This window comes from Neocloeon triangulifer, unplaced genomic scaffold (assembly GCF_031216515.1).
Source record: "Neocloeon triangulifer isolate White Clay Creek 2 clone unplaced genomic scaffold, ASM3121651v1 ptg000001l, whole genome shotgun sequence".
NCBI classification, from domain to species: Eukaryota; Metazoa; Arthropoda; class Insecta; order Ephemeroptera; family Baetidae; genus Neocloeon; species Neocloeon triangulifer.
This window is the reverse complement of record NW_026775544.1, coordinates 10,276,441-10,298,239: the sequence shown is the minus strand read 5'-3', so window position 1 is coordinate 10,298,239 and position 21,799 is coordinate 10,276,441. Positions and strand designations below refer to the sequence as shown.

Sequence of the window (21,799 nt, the reverse complement as noted above, 5' to 3'; positions counted from 1 at the left end):
GTTCTCCTCGCGCAGCAGAGATGCATCGCTACTATAGCATCTTCGAGAGACACAACAAACACAGCATCGCAGTGGCGAATCTTCGCTGCTCGTCGCGGACGCCGGCCATTTGTTACTTGAAACATATTTAGACGTATATCCTGTTGGCAAAAAATGAGCTGCCGTGTAAATAAAGTTTAAAAATATGATTTAACGCCGCGGATTCCTGAAATAATGTGCAAGAAAAAACTTTAAACATCTGAAAATCTTTTCAATTGGGGTTTTAAAATACCAAAATATTAGGATACATTACAAAAGCTTATCTATTTTGGAATCCTTCGTAGAAACTTTTTTAGTTTTAATCATATTCAGATTTTAGTGTTCCAACGTAAAATTTTCGCGATTCTGGAAGTTTACAATACAAGCATGAGACTTGCTGCTCTAAAAATTTATTTTTACCAAAATAATGTACTAACTTGTTTGTTTTTTAAAATACTGTTAAAATAAAGACGCTTTTTTTATTGAAAAGTAGTTTCCTGTTATACTTGTTCAAAATGAAATGAATTCTATTTGTAAAAAAAGCCTAAAACGCTAAAGAATTGTTTAATGCTGCATTATTTAAACATTTGAAACGCAATTTGTTTCTGTTGGATTTGACACCTTTTTCTGACTATTATATAAATTCAACAACCCTTTTTGAATTGTCACGACGCGCCACATCTGCAAATAGAATGACCAAATACGGCGACAGCAGAGGCACGATTGTAAAATATTGCGAATCCCCAAAAAGGAGAAATAAGTGCAGACTTGTGAATTTAGATCAGGGCAGGTCACGAACCAAGTTAATCTTTTTGTGGTTCCTTTCTTTTTTGTTTATATCCAGAGCGGGCTTGCGAGCAAAGCTCCGGCCGATATTCTGAAGGAGAGAGAATATTTATTTGTTCAAAATCACGACTTTTCCCGCATTATACCTGCACATTATATAAAAGAGCGGCAACGCTTGCTTTTTATAGAATGCGGATACGCGGCGACCAGAGAGCTGTTTTGCTTTCAGCTTCTCTCTCTCCTTTAGCTAAACGACCTGCAACAAAAACAAGCTCAAATAAGCCGAGATTTTTGCATGTTTTCCGTTTTTTGTCCACTTCTCAAATCCGAGGGTCGCGAGACATAAACAAGAGATATTTTTCGACACAGAAAACATTATGAAAAATTAATGTCGCAAACAGAATTTGCAGAGAGAGAAAAAGGTCTCTGGCGGCAAAGAAAATAGGAGCTCATGCGTCACAAATAGGAAATCGTGACGAGACCCTCAGAAACATGTATTGTATACAGTTTTAATCAACTTTTATTATATTTGGTTGGATAAGCGCGCAATAAGTACAAGTGGATAGTGGATACTTGTAATTGCAGATCCTGGTCATAGCAAGTGAGATAAGCGCTAAAAAATTTTAGAGAACTTTTGGTTCTTATATATTTCAGGAGAATAAAAAATTAAAATTAAATAAATGTACAAAATACAGAGACGATATAATAATATGGCACTATTTTTATTGCAATGAAATTAATATTATAATGGAAACCAAGGGAGACAAATATTTCCATAAAAAATGATGTTAAAATATTATAAAATATCACAAATATGATATATTTGTATACAAATAAATAAATAAGTTATTGGAAATAAATAATTTTACCTTTAGTAATGATGATGATGTCTAATTTAAACTAATTAAAGGTTGAATTTATTTACCTACACTTAGAACAGGATTTGCTCATTGAATTTCTCAAAAATGGCGAGTATAAGTTTTTAAATGAATTAAAATTGGCACATTAAAATTATTGAATTTTTTATACGTTAAAAATTTGCAAAAAAAATTTAAACTTATAATCTCTCCCATTGCCTGAATAATTATTTTGTTTGACTATCTGACGATCAAGTTCAGCGTAAAACCTCATTAGCCATACATAATTACATACAGAAATTCCACAAACAAATTCATAATGCTGTACAATTTTCTCAAAATTTTCATGCTTAATTTGCTCGCACCCACGTGTCTTTGGCGCCAATTTGACTGCTCGAATGTTTCTCCTTTCGCTCATTGGCTCAGATGAATGCCAAACTCGTATTCTGATTGGACGTTTTTGGCCATGCCACTGGTCGTAAACGACGTAAACAAACACCAAATTCGCCGGCTGCACTCTCGTTTTCCAAACAACTTTGGCATATTTAAGCTACCGAAGGCACTTTTATCTAATTAAATTGGTTCCTGGCGATCCGAGAATTCCAGAATTATGGTTGTGTTGAGTAGTTTTCGCGAACCGAGCGGAGAAATTCGCCACAAGGAAGCAAACACGTGCGCCTTTGTGAACGAAAAAGACATGGGCCCGGGCACACTTTACGTTGCTGAATCGTAAGTTTTTGCCCAAAATTTTTTTAATTCGAGTCCATAATTCAATCTTGCCCGTTTCTCAGAATACTGTCGTGGCAAAACGACGCGACCGGAGAGGGATTCACCCTCGAGTATCCGCACATTTCTCTGCACGCCGTCTCGAGAGACGTAACCAATTTTCCTCACGAGTGTCTCTACCTCATGCTGGACGCTGACATTGAAAATCCAGGTATTATTATTAGTTCTACATAAAATGAATTGAGGATTCAAGTTTTAAATAATGTTGGCAATTTAGAACAAAATGAGGATGACGACGACGAGGGTGGTGTGACCGAAGTCAGATTTGTTCCTGCTGACAAAGGAGTTTTGCAGCAGCTTTTTGAAGCTCTCAAAGAATGCCAAACTCTGCATCCAGATCCTAACGACAGTTTTAGTGAAGGTAGTACTATTCAAATTAATTGAAGCTCAAAATTTAAAATAAACCGTCTTTTAGATGAAGAATTTGAAGGTGACGGAGACAGAGGGCTCGAAATCATCAATAACCTGGCCAACCAAATGAATTGTAATTACCAACTTAATTATATTTGTGCAGATTGAATTATCCAAACCATATCCTAGCTCTATCTTTAAATTTGAAGTAGTTCTATTTTTTTCAAGACTAGTATTATATAAATTGACTAAGCTTAACATTTTTTTACTCATATCGCAAGTTTTTATATAATATACATAATATACTATATTAAGCGATTTTAATTCCAGCAATGAATAATGGAAACAATCACGGAGATGAAATGGACACCGAGCCAGGTCAGTTTGACGATGCAGATTGAGACATTCGGGAGGCAAATAATAAACAAAATTCAAGCATTTTCATCATCATTCTCTAATTTAGGAAAAAAATTTAAACCAAATTCTCATTGTCTTAAATAAAATTAACTTTAATTTCATAAATCAAAACACATTTCACTACTTCCCACCATTATTTTCTCAACAATTCCTCAATTTTGCCGAGTTGAGCCACAGTCTCGGGTTTGACACGCAGACCCTCTATTCTCTCGGCCCGCTTTTCCAGGTCGTCCACAATCTCTTTGGTCGCAGGAAACATGTTTTGGTGGCACTGTATTTCATCGTTGGCAGCTTCAGTGAGGAATCGGACGGTTTCATACCGAGCAAGCAGTTGGTCGAACTCCTGGTCCACTTTGTTTATGGTCATGTCTGCGTAGAGAACTTGGCACTTGTCTTCGGGAAGGACGACGTCGTCAGGAATTTGGAAAATTTTGTTCTCCATCATGTCCTGCAGGTTTCCGAGCTTCCTCTTGGTCCGCTCAGCCATTTCTTTGCAGACACTGTCCAGGTTTTTGTCGATGTGCGCTACTTTGTCTTTCCTTTCCTCTCCCAGCTGCCTTTTGACCAACTTTGCCATGTTCTTCATGGACTCGGTTGCATTATCAAGGTAGAAATCGTCGACTGGAATAATGAAACAAAGAAATTAATTTAATATGCATAAAATTCAGTTTTATCATAAATAGCAGAAAGATTATTTCCTTACGTTCTTTGTACATCTCTCGCACGGCGCGTTCGTAAAACTGAATCTCGTACTCATCCTTTTCAAGAGGAGGCCTGCCCTCCATGGTTTCTGATTTGCGTTTTCAATAATTCAGAATAATTATCGTACTTTTTCCTAGATCCAAAGTGTAAACTGTAAACATTAGAAAAAAGGCACGAATCTGACGAATCATCTGCGAGTGTGAGGTCGGTTGGCGCCAAAACAGTTAACCATTCCACGCAACACAACTTTCAATACTGGTTTTTGTGTTAAAATTTACATAAACATTCAAATTACTTAATTTAATATAATACAGATTATCTTAAATTTAATAAGAGCAGATCACTTAGCGTTCAATATCAAATGCAAATTAAGGATCTTTAAAATAAAATCCAGAAAATTGATCGACGCTAGGTGTCAGGTCGGTCGCTGCCATTAGCTGGAATGGTGTGCAATTTAGTTCGGCAAACGTGGAGAAGATGGCTTTCGAATGTGCTCCAGGCGCAACAAATGATTTTTTTGTTCATCAGCAAAGGATCCGAGATCCAAGCAAGACGAAAACAACATTTCGATTCGAGCGAGTCGGTGCGTGATCGAGTGAGTGCGAGTTTGTTTACCAAATTTCGGGGCAGCTGGACTATGAAAGATGCAAAGTGAGATCGGAAACGGTGAGTTACAATAGTTCGCAAGCTCTGCTTTTTTGATTAGGTGGCATAATTTTTGCCAAAAGCCGCGTTTCGGAGGCCAAAATGCAGCTCGGCAGGTTTTGCGAGAGGCGATGGCGGCAAAAGCAGCAACGCCGAAGCCGGCTGCATGTTGCTGTCCTAAAATTAAATTGCCAAACTTCATGAAATTACTGCAGATATCATTCTTTTGTCGCAGAATAATTTGAATTAATTTTTATCATTATAACAAAATTTACTTTCACTTTAAAAATGATCACAACAGACAACAATAATAAATGATAATTATTTTTATTTTTAATTTCCTAATTTATTTCTTTAAACTTTTAAACGAAAAAAATACTGCTCAAATTATTTTGACAGCAATTATTTAGCATTTTCAAATTTAAGATTTTATGGCACAAAATATTTCAACATAATTATTGATCAAAGGTTCGTTTGTGTTGGCCTGTTTTTGTGCACCACAAAAAGCCTGGGAGGCGAAAATTGGCCACCCTGCCGGGGTTGGTCGGGGTGCGCGAGGGGCGAGTGCGCCGCCGTGGTGCCGAGGGTTGGGCGTGCTGTTGATAGTACTCCATCGGCCTCGAAGCAGATCGCACCCTCCGAATTCGGCGCACCGGTGAGCCTCATCAATATTTTCCAATCGCCATTTGCAAACTTGCACCGATTTCCCCGACAAAATCGAAATTATTCGACTGAAAATTGAAAATTTAGAGTTTTCAAAGCTCAATGTTTGCTTCTCCAGAGACACAAAAATATTATTTTAATTTTGCAAAAATTAATTTTTCGAAGGAATTTCATCCCTGGCGGCTTCCGCTTTATTAGTTTGCATATTTAGAATTCCACGAATTATTATTTTGTTTTTTGTGACTTGGCGTTTTGGTGCGCAGTTAGCTTTTGGAGCCTTTTGAACGGCATTCCTGCTCGTCGGCGCACTTGCTTTTTATTTCCAAAGTGCTTCTTGGCATAAAAAGCTATTCCTTTGAAGACGAGACGAAAAACTGAAGGGCGAAAAAATTCGGTCAAATCCTAACGGATCACTTGTTCAAGAGACACACCCATGCCCTCCACCGCGCCTTATCAGATTATTGTACATACTAAAAATAGTAAATACAAACAGTTCCAAGCAAATATTGGGCCAAAAGATAGAAATTTTATCTTATAATGTTTCAAACTCCATTTAAATCTGAGCCCATTACTTACAAAAGAGACAGGTGAACTGAAATCTTTGCCTTTTTTGAAGAAATTCTATTGAAATAAAATAATAAATAATTAATTTGGAAATAAAATTTTGAACATAAAAAAATCTGTTATCTTTTAATCAACAATTTAATTGGGGAGTAAAACTAAATGGAAAAGTTTAGATAAATAATCCATTTATGACTAAACACTATTGGGATAAAGCTCTTTTTTTTAGAACGGTCTTCTTTTGAATTGAAATTTCCACCACTTTCTCATAAAAATCTTTCAGGTTAACAAACTATCTTTAATTTTTAAATTTCCCCAATTTGATGTTTAAAAATCTAACTTACTTAACACAAAATTATAAAGTTACTCTAAAATTCCATTTGGAAAAAAAAATTTGTGGTTTTTGCTTGACTCTATAACTGGATTCGGCAACTGCAAATCCGCCCTCATTCTCATACTGCCATTATCTCATTCAGCCAGGTGCATATAAGGCAAGAAGTGCGTAATAATTTGAGCGCAATTACGAATGTATATTCTGTGGCTGCTTTCACTGGCTGCAGAAAACCATATGGCCGCGTCTTGCACAAAACTCATATTTTCCTTCTCCGTCGCATTACTTGCTGATCGATATGAATTATTGCATTAATCTGGTGCGTTTTTCTATCGACCGAGATTGCAGCAGCCGCCGCGAATTATTATCTGCTCGGCGCAAGCTGGCTCGGTCGGGCAATTTGCATAAATTTCAAAGCACCACCCGGCAGCAGCTTCTTATGCAACGTGTTCGCCTTTGAAAGTCTTCTAACGGCGAAAATTGAATTGACCGCTCTCCGTGTTGTGGCAAATATGTACTTAAATGTATACAAGGAAGGTTCTGCGCTGCATTAATTGCCGCTAATTACCATTATGACTGCGCAAGCCAAGTCAAGGTTGCTCAGCTTTGCTTCTCCGAGCATTTAGTAACGTGGAAGGAAGATGGAAATTTTTATAAATTTTTTCACGTCCAAATATTTTGTCAAAAAATAATATATTTAATCAACTTCTTCATTTTTTTAATAATGAATAATTTATAATCATTGAATTATTTTTAAATACTCTTGTCGGTAAAAAGAGTTTGGATTATGAAGTCTTGATCAACATCAACAACCACTTTTAAATATATATCTTTGGATTCTTTAATTTTAGACTTATTTAAACACCATTCCGTTCTTTTCTTTTAATAAATTTAAATTATTTTAAACGATAGGATTCATTTTGTAAGACAAACTAATCGTGAGCGTCTTTCACAGCGTGTTTTGTTAAGTAAAATTCTCGCACATTCGCGCGCAGTGATTCCCTTTTTAATGTAGAGGGTGAGCAAATAAGAGTCCTGTTGTCCGCCGCGAAATCCAAGTTTGCAAACAACAGGGTCGAATTTCCTTTGGCGACCGCAGAGGCAGTCAGAAGTTGTTTGGTGCCAGTTTCAGCAGCGGGCGCGCGACTGGCGCCAGTTTTGCGCTTTTTTAGCACCTGCCTAGCGAGCAGAAAATCTTCCTTTGCCCTCCAGCGACTAGGATGCCTCATCACATCTCTCTCTCTGCAGCTTTGTCTCAACTTGATACTGCCGGAGAGATGGAACGAGAGCATCCCATCCACCCACTCGCGGCGGAGGATGAGGAGTGAAATGGAAATGAGAGAGACACGCCCTGAATGATCACGTCCCATTCGAGTTTATCTCCCTCTAGGGAGCTGATCTAATCGAATTCTTGCCTTTTGATTGATGGCAAAGCATTCCTAATTCACCTCGGAATCAAAAATATTCCATTCTGATAATGATTGGAATTTTCATCTAAATTAACAATAAATATTTCAACTTGATTAAATGAAGAACTACAAATTAAATATTAGAAAATGGATCAAATATCTTATTTTCGTTTATTTACAGTTTGTTATTTTTATTTTAATTCAATATTATATCATGTTATAAACCCTGAATCGTTACAATTTTTAATTTACAATACTTCCTTTCTTATTTGTTTGGTTTTTAAAGGGCTCCTGAAGTCTCATTGAAATTAATGATTTTCATAATAATACTGTACTGCAAGTGTGCTGTAGTCTGCAAACTAATTTGAATTTTTATTTTAAATTGTTATTATTATTTTTTTTTTAAATAACTTTTGGCAGTTGCTCAAATTATAAATTTTATTTTAAAAGAATGCTGCTATATTTTTCCCAATTTTAACATAAATCACTTTCTTGCAAAGGACGCTTTGAGATTTCCAGGCGCTTTCCAAGCACTTTTGGATCTTGTGAAAGTTTTTGGCCCAAGAAAGCATTATAAAATGGAAAGAGAATCGTGCTAGTGATAATGCGCCTGCTGCACTGATGGGCGGTCCATTTGTGCACTTTCCCGGCAGCGCGTTTACCGTTTTCCAAAGCGGCTGATAAAGTGCTCAGGTAAATAAGGCGCGATGCCTCTTATCAAGGCACCATTCTACGCGGACGTGTGCTCGGAATAATCAATACTCGCGTCACTCAACGAAAACCAAAAAGGGAGATCCGGAATTCCATCCAAATTTTCACAATTATAAAGTTAAACGTGCGAGAATTTATTGATACGTTTCGGAAGTTTAATTTAATTACTGACGAAATATGACACGGCCATATCAACACGCGGTTTTTTACTGGCAGAAAGTTTGACTCGTTGCCAAAACCAAAAACTGCAGGACAATGTCGAATTTTTTGCAACAAAAGATGGAGAGTGATATCAACCAGCCGAATAGCAATTCATTCGATTAATCAAATCGTTGTGGCAACTCCATCTGGCAGGGCGAAAAATAAATTTGCCACCCGGGTGCGTCGGCTTTTTTGCCTGGTCATGTTCGGCCGAGCGTGAATTCTCATCCCTGCGCGCCCCTGCTTTTAATTGACACCTACATTTATCAGCCCTGTTATTCTAGAGGCGAGAGAGAGAAAAAGACTCATTAGAGTGTGAAAATAATTGGACTGGAGAGTGGGTGCGTTTCCTGCCCGTCCATAAATAATGAAAAAAAAGAGAAATATTTTCCCGTTGTCTGATTTCCTCTTGAATATTAAAGAAGTAAATTGAAATGAAACAAATGCATATAGTGTAATTAGAAATTTAATTTGTCGACTATGATTTTTTTTAAATAAATCATTTTTCAAACGAAACTGGAGCTTTCAGAATTCTCTCGGATTCATACTTAGGAAAATTCAGATGACAATTTTCGCTTGCAGACTACAGAGGAGCGTCTTTGAGCTCCTTTGAGCCCGCAAACGCCTCTGGCCTTTCAAATAATAATGATCCGTTGTGTAGCAGAAAAAAAAGAAATGTTTCTTTTGATCCCAACACCAAAGCACGCACCGAACACATATAAATTTTATTGGTAATCTGATCTGTGCTCAATCGCGATTATTACAACTTGTGGGAAAAGCGTACTCTTTTTCATCCCACATTTTAAATCTTGGAAATGAAGATATCGGGCTTTTTTCTCGTTGCAAAAATTTTTTTTATTCAAAAACAAATGGCTCTACCAGTTTCAGTCACGGTCTGCAACCCTATTTCATGAGCAAGAAAAAATACAAAAAATCAGCAAAATTCTCTTGTATTAGTCAGCGAGCAGCGCTTTTGCTCATGAAATAGGTTAGTACTTACATTAAAATTTGTTAGTTTTAAGATTCAAATTTTATGTTAAAATGTGGTGTTTTTTAATTTTGCTGATTTTTTGTATTTTTCTTGCTCATGAAATAGGGTCGCAGACCGTGACCGAAACTGGTAGAGCTATTTGTTTTTGAATAAAAATAATTTTCTGCTACGAGGAAAAAGCCCAATATCTTCATTTCCATGATCATCTCCTCGAGTGTCAACTTCTTCAAGCAAATTTTAAATCTCCTCCTTTTTTTATGTAACTTTTACGTGCTTTTCTTTCATAGAGAAAGAAATATGAGAAAGGTAATTACTGGTGACCGTCTCCGTAAAAAACTTCGAGATTTCCCCCAGGACTAAAGGAATCAATTGGATGGACCGAGAATTGACGTTTTGCCGCGAGGGGATGAATCAGTATGGCTTGTCGGGTCCATTCCCTCCTCGGGGTCGTTTGTCACCCTCTTCAGCCAGCCAGACGCTCCCCTGCAAACGGAATACAATTATCATCGTTGTTTACCACTCAATCACGCACAGGCCTTGAACCTGCACGCCTTATAAATTTTCATAAAAGGAAACTGCCCGCAAAGGCGTGCCGGGATCTCTAATAGTTTTATATGCGCCCGGCTATTGGCCATAAAAGATTCAAATTGGAGGGCACGCATGTTATTAGGTGGCTTTGTTATTACCCGGCACGGAAAGGGAAAGACAGTGTGCTCTGCTGGAATTTCCGCAGGAGGTGAAATTCCCATTTTGCCCACAAAACCACAAATTGATTTCCATTTGTTTACCTCCACAATTTTGATAATTATCTCAACGTTGTATCTCATCAATGGGAAATGCTTTCAATTTGAGATAATTTATCTTTTATTAGTTGATAAAAACTTAGGAAATAAGGAGGGTTTTTTTATTGCATCACTTTCATATTTTATTATTCCAGCATTAAAAACATAGAAAATAAGTTGTTTTAAATTTTGCAACTCTTTCAAATAAGGAAACTAAAATTTTTAATCAATTTACTTTTTGTGCTGCTTGCATTATTTGCGATTTTTTGAAGAAAATAATTTAACGATTTAAAACTTTTCTGTCCTTAAAAGTTTTCTAAAACAAATTACTCTAAAAATATTTTAACTTTTGGCAACTGCGTTTCATCCTTGTTTATCCTTGTTCTCTCATTTTATAAGAGGATGGTCGACATCTGGTTCAGATTTTATCTTGCTAAAATCACACTTTTTCTCTCAGTAGGATGCATAACGAGCAGTCATAAAATTTGACATGCTAATTTTACCAAGAAACACTACAAAAATCAATATAAATTTGTTTTTCTAACCGAATATGGTTGACGTGGAGTAAATTGAAGCGGCAATTAGCTCTTAAATTGCATTAATTTTCTGCTCATTTCTAGCAAAGCATTATACACAGTTTCAAATAAATCTCTGTAGGCATCAAAGTTGCAGCGTTCGCACGTGCCTCGAAAGCCAATCAGAGGCGCATTAATGAGTCGCGCGCAGCAAAGTCGGGCCATGTTTGGACGCGACGCCGAGCCGGTTGGCCTGCAAAGGCTGCTGCAGGGTGGCTGCGGGTGCGTTCAAAATAAGCAATGGACCACTTCCTGTCTGTCGCACGGCGCGCTCACATGTGCCGTGCAGGCTTTTTGCTTCATTTGCTTGCGGTGGAAAATAAAACGAAAGTCCCCCAAGTTTTGTTTGGACTCGAGGGTTGGGTCACGCACTGCATTGTAAATAATGCTGCACTGAAATTCAGGAAAAGGTCCAGCTCGGTAGGGAGGCCTGTTTTGAATGTAAATTCTATAACATGCTCAGCCAAAAGTTGGCCAAGCTGAAAATAGTTAAACGTTTGAATAAATTATTTCTAAATTTATTAAAGTTGCCACCAGGTGCAGTTAGTTATAAATTTTTTTAAATAAATTTACCCTTTTTTTAAAAAAGAGAAGTTAATTTATTGAAGTTCAATTTTTTGTATTGCTTATATTTTTATTTACTTTTTACTTTATATATCACTTTTTTATTTTGTCTTTATTAAGTTTTGAAAATTTCCACTCATGAGAATTCTCTGGAAAAATAAGAAATTGGTCTCACATTTACAATATTTGAGTGTTCCGTCCCCAGTTGGTGTTTTCTCCAGGCTGTATAATAATTTTATTACATAGCCGAGCGTCTGCTTTTATTGGCTTTTTATGGCTTGTTCACCTCATGAAAGGTTCTTCGGCTGGCGGTGCTCCTCATTTGTATACGCATGCAGATCAATCGATGCACTCCGGTATGAGACGCACCGACATTGTTTTAATTAATGCTCTGGTCTCGCTGGTGCTGTAAGCCCTGTCAGGATGACACCACCTATTCGCAGTACAGACACGCGATATCATTTGAATATAAAAGAAGCGTCAGCGGGCGCTCCTTTTGCACCGAGGTTTGTCTACAGGCAATTATGTGCATGTGCATAATTGCTGGCCTTTGTGAATTTTCACACTCCATTTGGCATGCGGGCGAGTTCAAAAGTTCAGCCGTGAATATTAATGAGCTGCCGAGAGCAGGATAGTTGTTTGAGCGCACCAAAATTGAGCCAAAACGAACAAAGAGTTGCCAAACAAAATCAATTTGGAAAATGCGTAAAAATTTGCATTTTTTTTTAATTACCTTTAAATCTAATTGAATATGAAATCAAATAAAAATAATGAAGTGAAAATTTGATTGACCCAATGTATATAAATTTTTTTCTGTAACTTATGTTCTTTTTGCTTGTGGTCTGCAGTATAGTAGATCTGTATTTTATTTTAAAGCCCAGCAGAAAAAATTAAATTTTATTGGAAAGCTAAGCAAAATCCACGAATTCAAGTAATTACCAAAATTAATAAGAAAATCGTAGCCATATATAATAATCACATCGTCAATATTTGAGGTCCTTATTTCCTCATCTCAATCCACATCAACATAAAAAAACTAAAATATCAAAATTCAGAGGTTTTTTCTCTACGTCAAATGAAATTAATTTCAGCTTATAAAAGTTGACCTTTGTTGGGAACAGAATCTTTCATTTCCATTGCTCCGCCAAGGGGTATTTTAAGCCGAATTATAATTTTGGATCTTCCTGTTTGACATTCTGTGTACACAAATTGCGCCGATATTAATATTGCACAGACGGGAGTGGAAAAATAAGCGATGTGCGTCTGGCACTTTTCAAATAAAATGCCTCCGCCCACGCAGGCAATAAAAGAATGAGGTTTATGCATTAAGTGGAGCTAGTGTTTCGCCGGCTCTTTTATGTGTGTGTCTGCAATGACGTAAGACGGGGGCCAGCGTCGTTGAGACTTGCTGGCTGGACAAAGGGCCTAATAGGTCTCCCACAGTGTAATTGCAGACCTGAAGAAAAGGCGTCCGTCTCACTCGCCTGCCGCAACTTGAGACTTCAGAGACACGCTGATTCAGCCAATCGGCAGCCGTGGCACTTGAAATTGATTGCTCAAGGGCGCCTTTTTGCAATTTGTCGCAATTAGTGAGCGGCCGATCACTTTTTGCGATTATCCTATTTAATAAGGAGACTAATTCACAGCTTCTCTTGTATCAATTTTTTACAGTCAAATAATTAAATCTTGACAATTGACCTATCACTCTGGGCCAATTGAAAATATACCCATGAACCTACTTTGGCGTAATTGGATGTTTTTGAGATTTGAAACTCGTAAGTGTGTCTGCTTCAATACCATATATATACAAGTGAGTACATAAAATTGCTCACTTCTGACGCAATCGCCACTTTGGCTGGCACGCACAACGAGAGTTGACTGTGTGTGAGTGAATGTTTGCGGGACCATATTTTAAAAACCGCATCAGCAAACAAACGACGCGCATTTGGCGGCTCACTCGGTGCTATATAATCACGTTATTAGGCGCACGTGAAAAGTGGTTCCATTGACGTGAGAACCGGCCTACATTGAATTAATCTGCACTCAGTCAGTCAGAGCCATGAAGAATTTACAGTGAATGGAATAAAAATACTTATGGCTAACACAATTCAGACGTTCGTTTGCATAATTTTGTTTAAAATTTATTAGCTTTTAAAAAAGACGAATCTTAAATAAAATGAGTTGAAATCATGCAGCCAATCAATTGATCAACGAAGCGCCGGCTGGGACATCAATAATCAAAATAACCGGCCTGTCTGGGCCGCGTCCAATCTTAATTGCATATCAGCCATTATAAATCACTATGAGCAATGGTCCTTCTGTCTTAAAGTGGATATCAACAGCAAAATAATACAGACGAAATGAAATTCAAAGGCTCAATTAGGTTGTAAAAAATTAACTAGCTTTTTTAGTAATTAATTTATTGTTTCAATTAAAATGAATTTGAAAACTAGTGGAATTTTATTTTAAAAATCCTGATTGTAGATGGGCAATTTAAAAAAAAAACATTAAAATCGCGACAAAAGTGCCAGTGTATTTGCAACTAGAAATGAAATGAAATATTGATTTCCTGATATTATCTGTTTTAATGTATTAAAATAAGGACTTAAGTATTCTTGTGGTTCAAAATTCATTTGCGCGGGAAAAATTAGCGCTTATTTTAATAATTCATCATGTAATCTTGGTTAAAAATTTTAAAATCAAAAATTATTTTATTGCCTTCATCATTTTTATTCTAAGGCAATGGCTAATGAAAAAGTTCCCTAATATTAATGCATTTCTTTGTCTTTTGAGAGTTAAAATCCACTTCAATTATGGTGTTTTTTCTTTCTTATTGTTTACAGGTGCTGTCATGACGGCCATCTCGCCAGGCTGCGCAGCCCCCGCGCTCTCTTCGATGCCGCCCCCGCTCAGCCCCCGAGGTCTGCAGGTCAGGGAGGCCGGACGCGCCCTGAAGGTGCAGCACGCCGAGGCGCCCCACCTGGTCAGCCTGGGCGGCGGTCGGCTCAGCACGTCGGTCACCCTCCATCCGCTGCCTCAAGGTGGGTCTCTTTGCATGCGCGTTCGCCGTAAGTGGATTACACCGACGGGGATAATTCCGCATTACGGGGGTGGTCAAACTTCTGCTCCTCCAGCGTGGAGGAGGATTAGGCTGCTTGTAATGGCAACAGAGCCCCTCGGGCGATGATACTCCAAGATGAAAGTTGATAAAACGTAGTTTAGCGAGGAGTTTGAACAGGAGTCCACAGATGCCCGAAAATGGAATGCTGGAAATTATTATGCCCAGAAAATAGAATAATGAATAGACAGAAAAATTATGGAAATTTCAGATATTGCAGAGATAATGTATGTTTTTCAGTTATTTCAGTATTTTTACACAATTTTGGATTTCATTAAGGAATATTTGAACTTGGTTTTGTTTTAATGAATGTTAATTCAATTCAAAAACTAATGGCATTGAGAGCTTTTTCCACAAAACGCCATTGACATTAAAAAATTAAAAATGACATTGACACAAAATTTTATTGTATTTATACAGAAAGATAGAATTTAAAATAAGTTTCTTCTTTGCATTAGAATTTTCAAAGTTTATATTTTTAACATATTTTTAAATAAATTTCAATAACCTATAACTTGTGTATTACTTTTAACTAAATTTAAATTTAAAACTTTGCAGTTTCTTAAAGTTTTATCATCAAAGGAAAATCGAGTGAAACTTTATTTTGAGGCATAATGTGGCGACCCGTTTAAACCTCTTAAAGGCTCGACACCGTAATTACCCATTAAAAGTTGAAGTTTGAGGCATAAAAAATTAAAGGAAGAAGGAAAAATTTTCAGCCACTTCCTCTCACAATATGTTTGAATATAAAAGAGCAGTTTTATATTTCTCCGCAAATTTTGGGTCCCCTGGGAGGCAGACTTGCCCGCACAGAGACAAACGTCAAGAAAGTGTCAGAATTTGGGCAACAGCTAGCTTTGGTGTGGCCGGCTGGCATAACCACCACCACCCTAGCTCGGCAACCCGCCCGCCCTTCCATGTTATACACACACACACACACACTGTCAGGGGCGGAAATCGATTTATGGCGGAGAGATGCTGCGGGCCTCCATGCAGCTCTCTCTCTCATTCCCTTAAAATTATTAATACGGGCAACAAACGCCCATGTGTGTGTAAGTGTAAGCAAAAAATAATAAATCCTTCAAACCCACGCTTTTGATCGCTCTTGGTGTACCTGTCAAACGGTCATTCACGCACACAGATGGAATACCATATTTGGCCGCTTGACTTTTCTCTGAGGTCCGAGGGAACACTAAAAAGCTTATTTTTCCAACTGTACCTCAAAACTGTGAATAGTAATTTTGAAAGGCGTGAAACTACCAATTTTTAAATAATTATTAATTATCCCACATTTGGTCCCATTTCAAAATTATAAGACCAAAAATTTGAGAAATTTTCAAACTGCATGATCACAAAATAATTTGGTACTTATGAGCAAAAAGTAAATTGAAGTATGAATTTACAACTTGTTTCATGCTTATTGAGTTTTTTAGCCCACTAAATGAAAGGCTTAGAAATTTCTAGCATTTTTTGACTAATATAAAAGTAACTAATTTTATATTTTAATAAATAATGCCTATTTAAGAAATTTATTTTCAAGTTAATCTTGTTTCAAATCAAAATATTGTTCTCCAAATTATCGCAAATTCAGGCAATTAAGTATGCACCAGGTTCGCACTAAAAATCCCTTAATTTCAAACTGTTTAGGGGACTTTTTCAAATTATTTAATAATTGCCTATTTTACTAAATAAAACGGTTCTTTATTTTAATCTCTGACAAAAAAATTCCCCTTAATCACCTTTAATGAAAATAATTAGAAACTCTTTTCGACTGTATAGGTTTTTCTAGTGAAAATTCTTATAAAATTTCTGCAAAAGTTCTATATTATGTAAAGTATAACTTCAAGAATAATTTATTTTAGCTTGTTTGAACAATATCAAATGCTTTTTTTTTTGTCTAATTTTCAATATTGCTGATGATGAATTAAATATAAAAAATTTAGACTCGGGAAACGGCTCACTTTCCTGAGAAGAAAACGATTACATCGATTTATATTCCCTGTGTTTCTTTCTTGGAAAATATAAAGCATTCCGTTTCTTCTCGTCTTTGAACTTGAATATAACAAATGCACGTCACGAGCTCCCTTTCAAATTAGGCCCGGAGACAAAACGAGACGGCGGTGTCAAGAGAGGTTTCTCGGCAATAAAAATTTGAGACAACAGGATGCTGCGTGTCACTTTAATTTCCCAATATGAACTCTGTCGCACCGAGAGGGCGTGCGTCAATTTATAAGCCTTCGACAGTTTTAAGTGCCGCTCTTGAATACATTAAAAATAAAAAAGCGCCCAGCGAGAGCGCAGAGTCAACAACTTTTCCGCTTTTTATGTATTCCAACCCTTTAGCCGAACTTTGCGCAGCGAAAGCCTTTTAGGCGCGCGTGAAATCGCTCCAATTTGCAGCTTTTTGCATTTTGTACGCGCGAGTGTCGAGAGAGAGAGAAAGAGAAAAATGCTCGGTTTTTTTTCAAGTGCCCTTCGGCTTTGGTGCGCGAACACCACCAGAGAGCTGCTTATTTTTGGAATGGTCTTAACGCTTTTTGGTTGAGGGAGCTCCAAATTATATACTTGGCTTGACAAATGCTGCCGCTGGAGTAGAACGTAGGTAGAAAGGAAAAGAGGGAGATGAGTCATTTCAAATTTAATTCAAGAACCATGCAGAGGAAGGAAGAAATAAATCACAAAGAGACTTTAAAATATAAAACATAATTAATAAAATTATTATAATATGGTGCGTCTTAATAAAATTGAGCCGTCTAAATTCTAATGTATGTATCATGTGATTTTAATTAAAATTTATTGAATAGTTTAAAAAGTGAAGAGTTAACTTTCATTGTCTTGATTATGTTATTCATACCGTCAAATCTACCCAGTTAACCAGTTAAAAATCGTTTGAATTTTTTATGGTAATTAATTCCATTTTTTTTTTTTCATTGATAATTTTCATTGTAGTATCGGTAGTATCAAAGAATTATGAAGTGAACATTTTGAAATCATTTTCAAAGCTTAATTGCAGAGCATTGAATTTAAAAAAAAAATCAAAAGTTTAATAGATATTAAATTTATAAGCGATGTGATTTTTGATCAAATAAAACAATTTCTTACAATTTTACCAAGAAATATTTAAAAATGCATGACAACTTCCTCAGTTCTGTGAGATAATTTGATAAATGGATTAAAGTGAGTTATTGGGTCACAAGTATGCAGCAATCGGCAGGTCAATTTTACCAAGAATGATGAGATCAGGTCGCCATTACTGTGCAGCCCCTGTCGTCGTAAATTACACACAAAGAGTCTGGGAGAAGAATCAAGGGTGCGGCGTGCGCCGCAAGTTAAGTGCACGATTTCGCTCCCTTTGACTGGGGGTTGCGGTGGCTTTGTGTCGACGCTGCAATATGTGATCCGGAATAATGAGGCGCATCACTGAGATGCAAAAAATTTCTTTCCGCACATAGACATGCGCCGATGCAGGTCAGACCCATTACTATTGAGCTCGGATTGTTGTTTTCAAAAAGGAGGAAGAAAGATTGCGATTATATGTGTTGTGTGACCCTCAGCAAAACGTGCCGATGGGGTTGTTGAGATGTGTGTTGCGAGAAACGTCACAGTTTTTAACACGTACCAAGGACAAAAAACGTAATGGAAGTCAACGTCGATTTTTTTTTCTAAAATAAAACAACAGATGATTAAGTTTTTCCGTGAATTTGTTTCAAAAATTTTAATAATGAATCAAGAAAATTGTGAAAAGTTCCAATTTATTTAATAATTAAGTTCTTACACTTTTAACTGAAATTGTTTTGTAAGTTTAACCACAATTTTGAATTGGTTTATATTTATAGCTCAAATGTTTCTTTGAGGAATTTGAAAACAAAATTTCTTTTAGGTGGGAACCTTTTTATTTTTTTTTCTCCCATCTCTCCGGAGGATATTTATAGAGCGACGACGCACATCGGCATTTCTTCTTTCTCCACCCGTTCCCCGTATAGAGCTGCAGTTATTGTTATTACTTATTTACAGTTTCGGTGTGCCGGCATGTTTATACCTCCGTGTTTGCACCTTTTTTCTGTTTGTTTTCGGACAAGACGCGTGCGAGTCGGGCTAATTCTGATCATGACGTCACCTTCGGCACCCATCAGGCTGGACCATTAAATTTCACACACTGTCTCGGTTTGCTGATTGCAGGTCGCGTTCTCATCGGCTGCGGCGACGACGTGGACATCAGGGTGGAGGGCACTGGTGTTGAGAGACACCACTGCCTGCTGGAGAACAACTCGGGGGTGGTCACCCTCACCCCTTTGGCACAAAACACTTCGATTGATGGAGTTCCTGTCACAGCCTCCACCAGATTGACTCAAGGTGAGCTGACCTTTGATTTGGATTTATTAAGCAGATGATTAAATCGGACAGATAAATTGGTTTTCAATGTTTTAAACAACTTTCAATTCTAAATTGATACACGAAATGGTTTCCAATAATAATTTTCCCTTTTATTGCAATTATTTATTTTAAGTAATGCATGTGGTGATAAAAATATGCAAAATTAAATTATATTTCGACAAAAGATTTGCAAACAATTTTATTTTTGAATAAGTTCTTTATGTTCACACAGCAGTAAAACAGTGAAAATATTCACCATTTTCCATCACGGATGCATTTAAATTCAGAACAGAAGAAGGTAACTTAAAATAAGAGGGGGGGAAACTTTTTATTTTTAAACGATTTTTTCTGAGTTTGCAATTTAAAGCACTTAAAAATATTCAAACTTAAATTTAGCGAAAAATTATTTCATGATCTGTATTTAGAGGAACTTGTAACTTTAATTATTTATTTTACTTTTAAAGTAACAATTGCTGTTAGTCAAGTAAAAATGCATCTAAAATCCACTTTTGGATTGAAGAATTTTTCAATATGTTATAATTTGTTCCGAAACTGGCATTGAAAGATGGATGAATCTCGTCTAAGTCGTCACAAATTTATTCAATTAAAAAGCACTTTGGTTGGTAATTAGTTCGAGACAAATTCTCTTTCGAGTTGGTGAGTAGGACCATTTTCGCCAAGGGAAATTAATCTTACTTACGCCACCAGCAGCAAACAGTCGCGTCTCAAAGTTATCAACTTTCTTCCGCTCGGGTGCACGGAATAAATAACTCAAAGCATCTCTCTTTGCATTTCGTGTTTATTCACCATTAAAACATTTTTGCACTTGACAACGTGCAAAAGACTCTCAAATGACAGACTTGATTTACTTCTGCTCCAAAAATTATCAGAAAAAAATGAGCCCTCGCCATAATAAAAAAAACCTATATCAATTAACAATTTATTTTGTTCCATATACAATGCATTTTACCACATTTTATTATTATGAGATTGGCAACCTTAATGATTTAATTTTAATTTGACCAATTTTGGGATCAAAACTTTTTGTTAAATGGTAAACCGTTTTTTATCAATTGCTGTTAAAACCAAAGCCTCTGCAATTCTAGAAAATAAACGCAAACAAATCTTATCTCATGATGATCTTTTGCTGAGGTTACTTTTTAATTGTGGACGTTGTTTTTAAATTGGCCGAGTGCAGGCTGGATCGCGTAATATTGATCAAACAACAACACAGCATTGACCTTTGCGAGCCAGTCAGTCGGTGCCGGAATCACATGTGTAAGGCAACGAATATTCATTAGTTGACACGAGCGGGGCTTCGCCGTCTTTCTTTGGCCTTCGCCTGCAAGACAAAGAGCGATTGGTTCGATGCAAATTCGCTCGCGTAACTGCTGCGCGACCACATTTAGGGACGTTGACTCGGCATGGAAACGAAAAGCGGAAATCCAGCGAGTACTTTGACACTTTTGTAAGAGCACCTGAAATTTAAATAAACGTCTGGCCCATCTGCATTTCAAATTTTTAAATTCTGCTTCTTTCGACTTTTCAATTTCTACTAAAGAGCGGTTTTGCTGGCGTCAGCAAGTCCTCGAAATCAATTCGCACCTGTCAAAGAAAGAGCGTGTGATGTGCAAAAGGACCGAATTTTGAGCGGCTGCCAAGTCTCTTGGGGGTCTTTCATAATGACAAATGAATACGCCTAGCAGCAGCAGAAAACACAATGAGCACTTACGGCCATTATGAGATATGGAAACAAACCCAGCAGCTGTTCCTTAGCGGTGGTTTAACATTCAATTTCGCCGCACCGGATCAAAAACATACACATATTTGACAATTGTTTTTTTTCCTTTCTCTCATTGATTAAATCTAGACATTATTATTTCGTTGTTCAGCGAGCGCCCCAGTTCCAAATGCGAACTCGTTGCAGAAAAAAAAGAATGAAAATTGGACAAGCAAAATGTCGCGAGAGGAGGCTGTAAAAACATGTTGTCTGACGGTCGTAAATAAAAAGGGCGACACTTATTTGGCCGCGGGGTTTTATCGCGACGGAGATGAAAGTTTTCCAGTTCTTCCATCAAATATTATACAAAGCTTTAATAACTTCTGTTACAAAAGTTCTTTCAGACTCAAAATGTTAAGACTAATTGTAAGTAAACAAAATGATTGATTAAATTTAAAGTCAATTAAAAATAAAATTATAACTAAATTAATAAAAATTTATGTTTTATGTTTATAAATGTCTTAAAGTTTGCGTCCTATATAATTCCAAATGTGAACAGACTTTGTTATGTATTAGAGAAAAAATTCTCTTAAATGTAATCTGTAATCCAAAGAGGCGGAAAAATGGTTAGATTAATTTAATAAATCCCAATCCACAAAATCAAACAATATTGGGATTTCTTTTTGGCCCAAAAACCAATGTAAATCTATAATTTTGTAACATAAATCAAGCAAAAATTGACTATTATGTTGAATATTAAAATTTAAAGTAATATTTTGAGAATGTTTTTAACGTCATTAATAATTTATCAGTTTTACTAAATTTTAAACTTCAGATAATTTTCTAGCTGATCACGCTTCTATAGATACTATTTTATTTATAAGTCCTGACGTGTTTCCTCTTTTGCTCTGTTTATCGAAGGAAAACTTCTTCCTGCTTGCAGCCGAATGGGTCGATTTTGAAGACAAACTTTGCATTTTGTTCTCAGGGAGCATGCTGGGGATCGGCCGCTCCAACTTTTTCAAGTTCAACCACCCTGCGGAGGCCAACTACATGAAAAGCGTGATGCCGGCCAACACACGCATCTCAATGCTGCAACCCCTAGTCAGCCCGATGGCCGGTGAGTTTTTGCCCTTTTGAGAGAGCGAGAGTGGCGAATTCCTTCCATAACACAGAGCGAGAACAAAAAATCAATACGCCGCCGCCGACTCTGTGACTCGGCGCTCCCACAACTCTC

The 21,799-nt window shown here is 36.8% G+C and overlaps 3 protein-coding genes across 5 annotated transcripts in view; 2 read left to right on the top strand and 1 right to left on the bottom strand.

The window, feature by feature from the left end:
* The first annotated feature begins 2,137 nt into the window (after positions 1-2,137).
* LOC132192567 (methylosome subunit pICln) lies at positions 2,138-3,320 on the top strand. The gene is made up of 5 exons (XM_059612622.1): positions 2,138-2,390; positions 2,453-2,598; positions 2,665-2,808; positions 2,863-2,931; positions 3,129-3,320. Exons 1-5 carry the CDS (start codon positions 2,272-2,274, stop codon positions 3,197-3,199), a joined length of 549 nt encoding a protein of 182 aa, XP_059468605.1. The 5' UTR covers positions 2,138-2,271; the 3' UTR covers positions 3,200-3,320.
* Positions 3,268-4,141, bottom strand: LOC132192478 (uncharacterized). Its single transcript, XM_059612499.1, has 2 exons — positions 3,919-4,141; positions 3,268-3,836 (listed from the first exon to the last, which is right to left on the bottom strand). The coding sequence occupies exons 1-2, from the start codon at positions 3,998-4,000 to the stop codon at positions 3,349-3,351; spliced, it is 570 nt and encodes a 189-aa protein (XP_059468482.1). The 5' UTR covers positions 4,001-4,141; the 3' UTR covers positions 3,268-3,348.
* A 286-nt stretch (positions 4,142-4,427) lies between these two features.
* Positions 4,428-21,799, top strand: part of LOC132205753 (pleckstrin homology-like domain family B member 1) — a 31,041-nt gene continuing 13,669 nt past the window's right edge. Inside the window, exons 1-4 of one of the 3 annotated variants that reach the window (XM_059635055.1) lie at positions 4,428-4,583; positions 14,194-14,391; positions 18,648-18,821; positions 21,551-21,682. In XM_059635055.1, the coding sequence (XP_059491038.1) occupies positions 4,562-4,583; positions 14,194-14,391; positions 18,648-18,821; positions 21,551-21,682 (526 nt within the window). In that variant the 5' untranslated portion in view covers positions 4,428-4,561. Of the gene's footprint in view, positions 4,584-5,171; positions 5,218-14,193; positions 14,392-18,647; positions 18,822-20,167; positions 20,311-21,550; positions 21,683-21,799 lie in introns of those variants that run through there. The other 2 variants (XM_059635143.1, XM_059635226.1) reach the window with 2 other exon arrangements.

What these genes read in the sequence shown, in the direction of transcription:
- LOC132192478 (XM_059612499.1), bottom strand. Translation starts at nt 4,000, where the DNA reads ATGGAGGGCAGGCCTCCTCTTGAAAAGGATGAGTACGAGATTCAGTTT. An exon ending in GCGAGAGATGTACAAAGAAC is followed by an intron (nt 3,837 to 3,918) that starts GTAAGGAAATAA and finishes TCATTATTCCAG; the next exon opens with TCGACGATTTCTACCTTGAT.
- LOC132192567 (XM_059612622.1), top strand. Translation starts at nt 2,272, where the DNA reads ATGGTTGTGTTGAGTAGTTTTCGCGAACCGAGCGGAGAAATTCGCCAC. An exon ending in TAACGACAGTTTTAGTGAAG is followed by an intron (nt 2,809 to 2,862) that starts GTAGTACTATTC and finishes ACCGTCTTTTAG; the next exon opens with ATGAAGAATTTGAAGGTGAC. An exon ending in CCTGGCCAACCAAATGAATT is followed by an intron (nt 2,932 to 3,128) that starts GTAATTACCAAC and finishes TTTTAATTCCAG; the next exon opens with CAATGAATAATGGAAACAAT.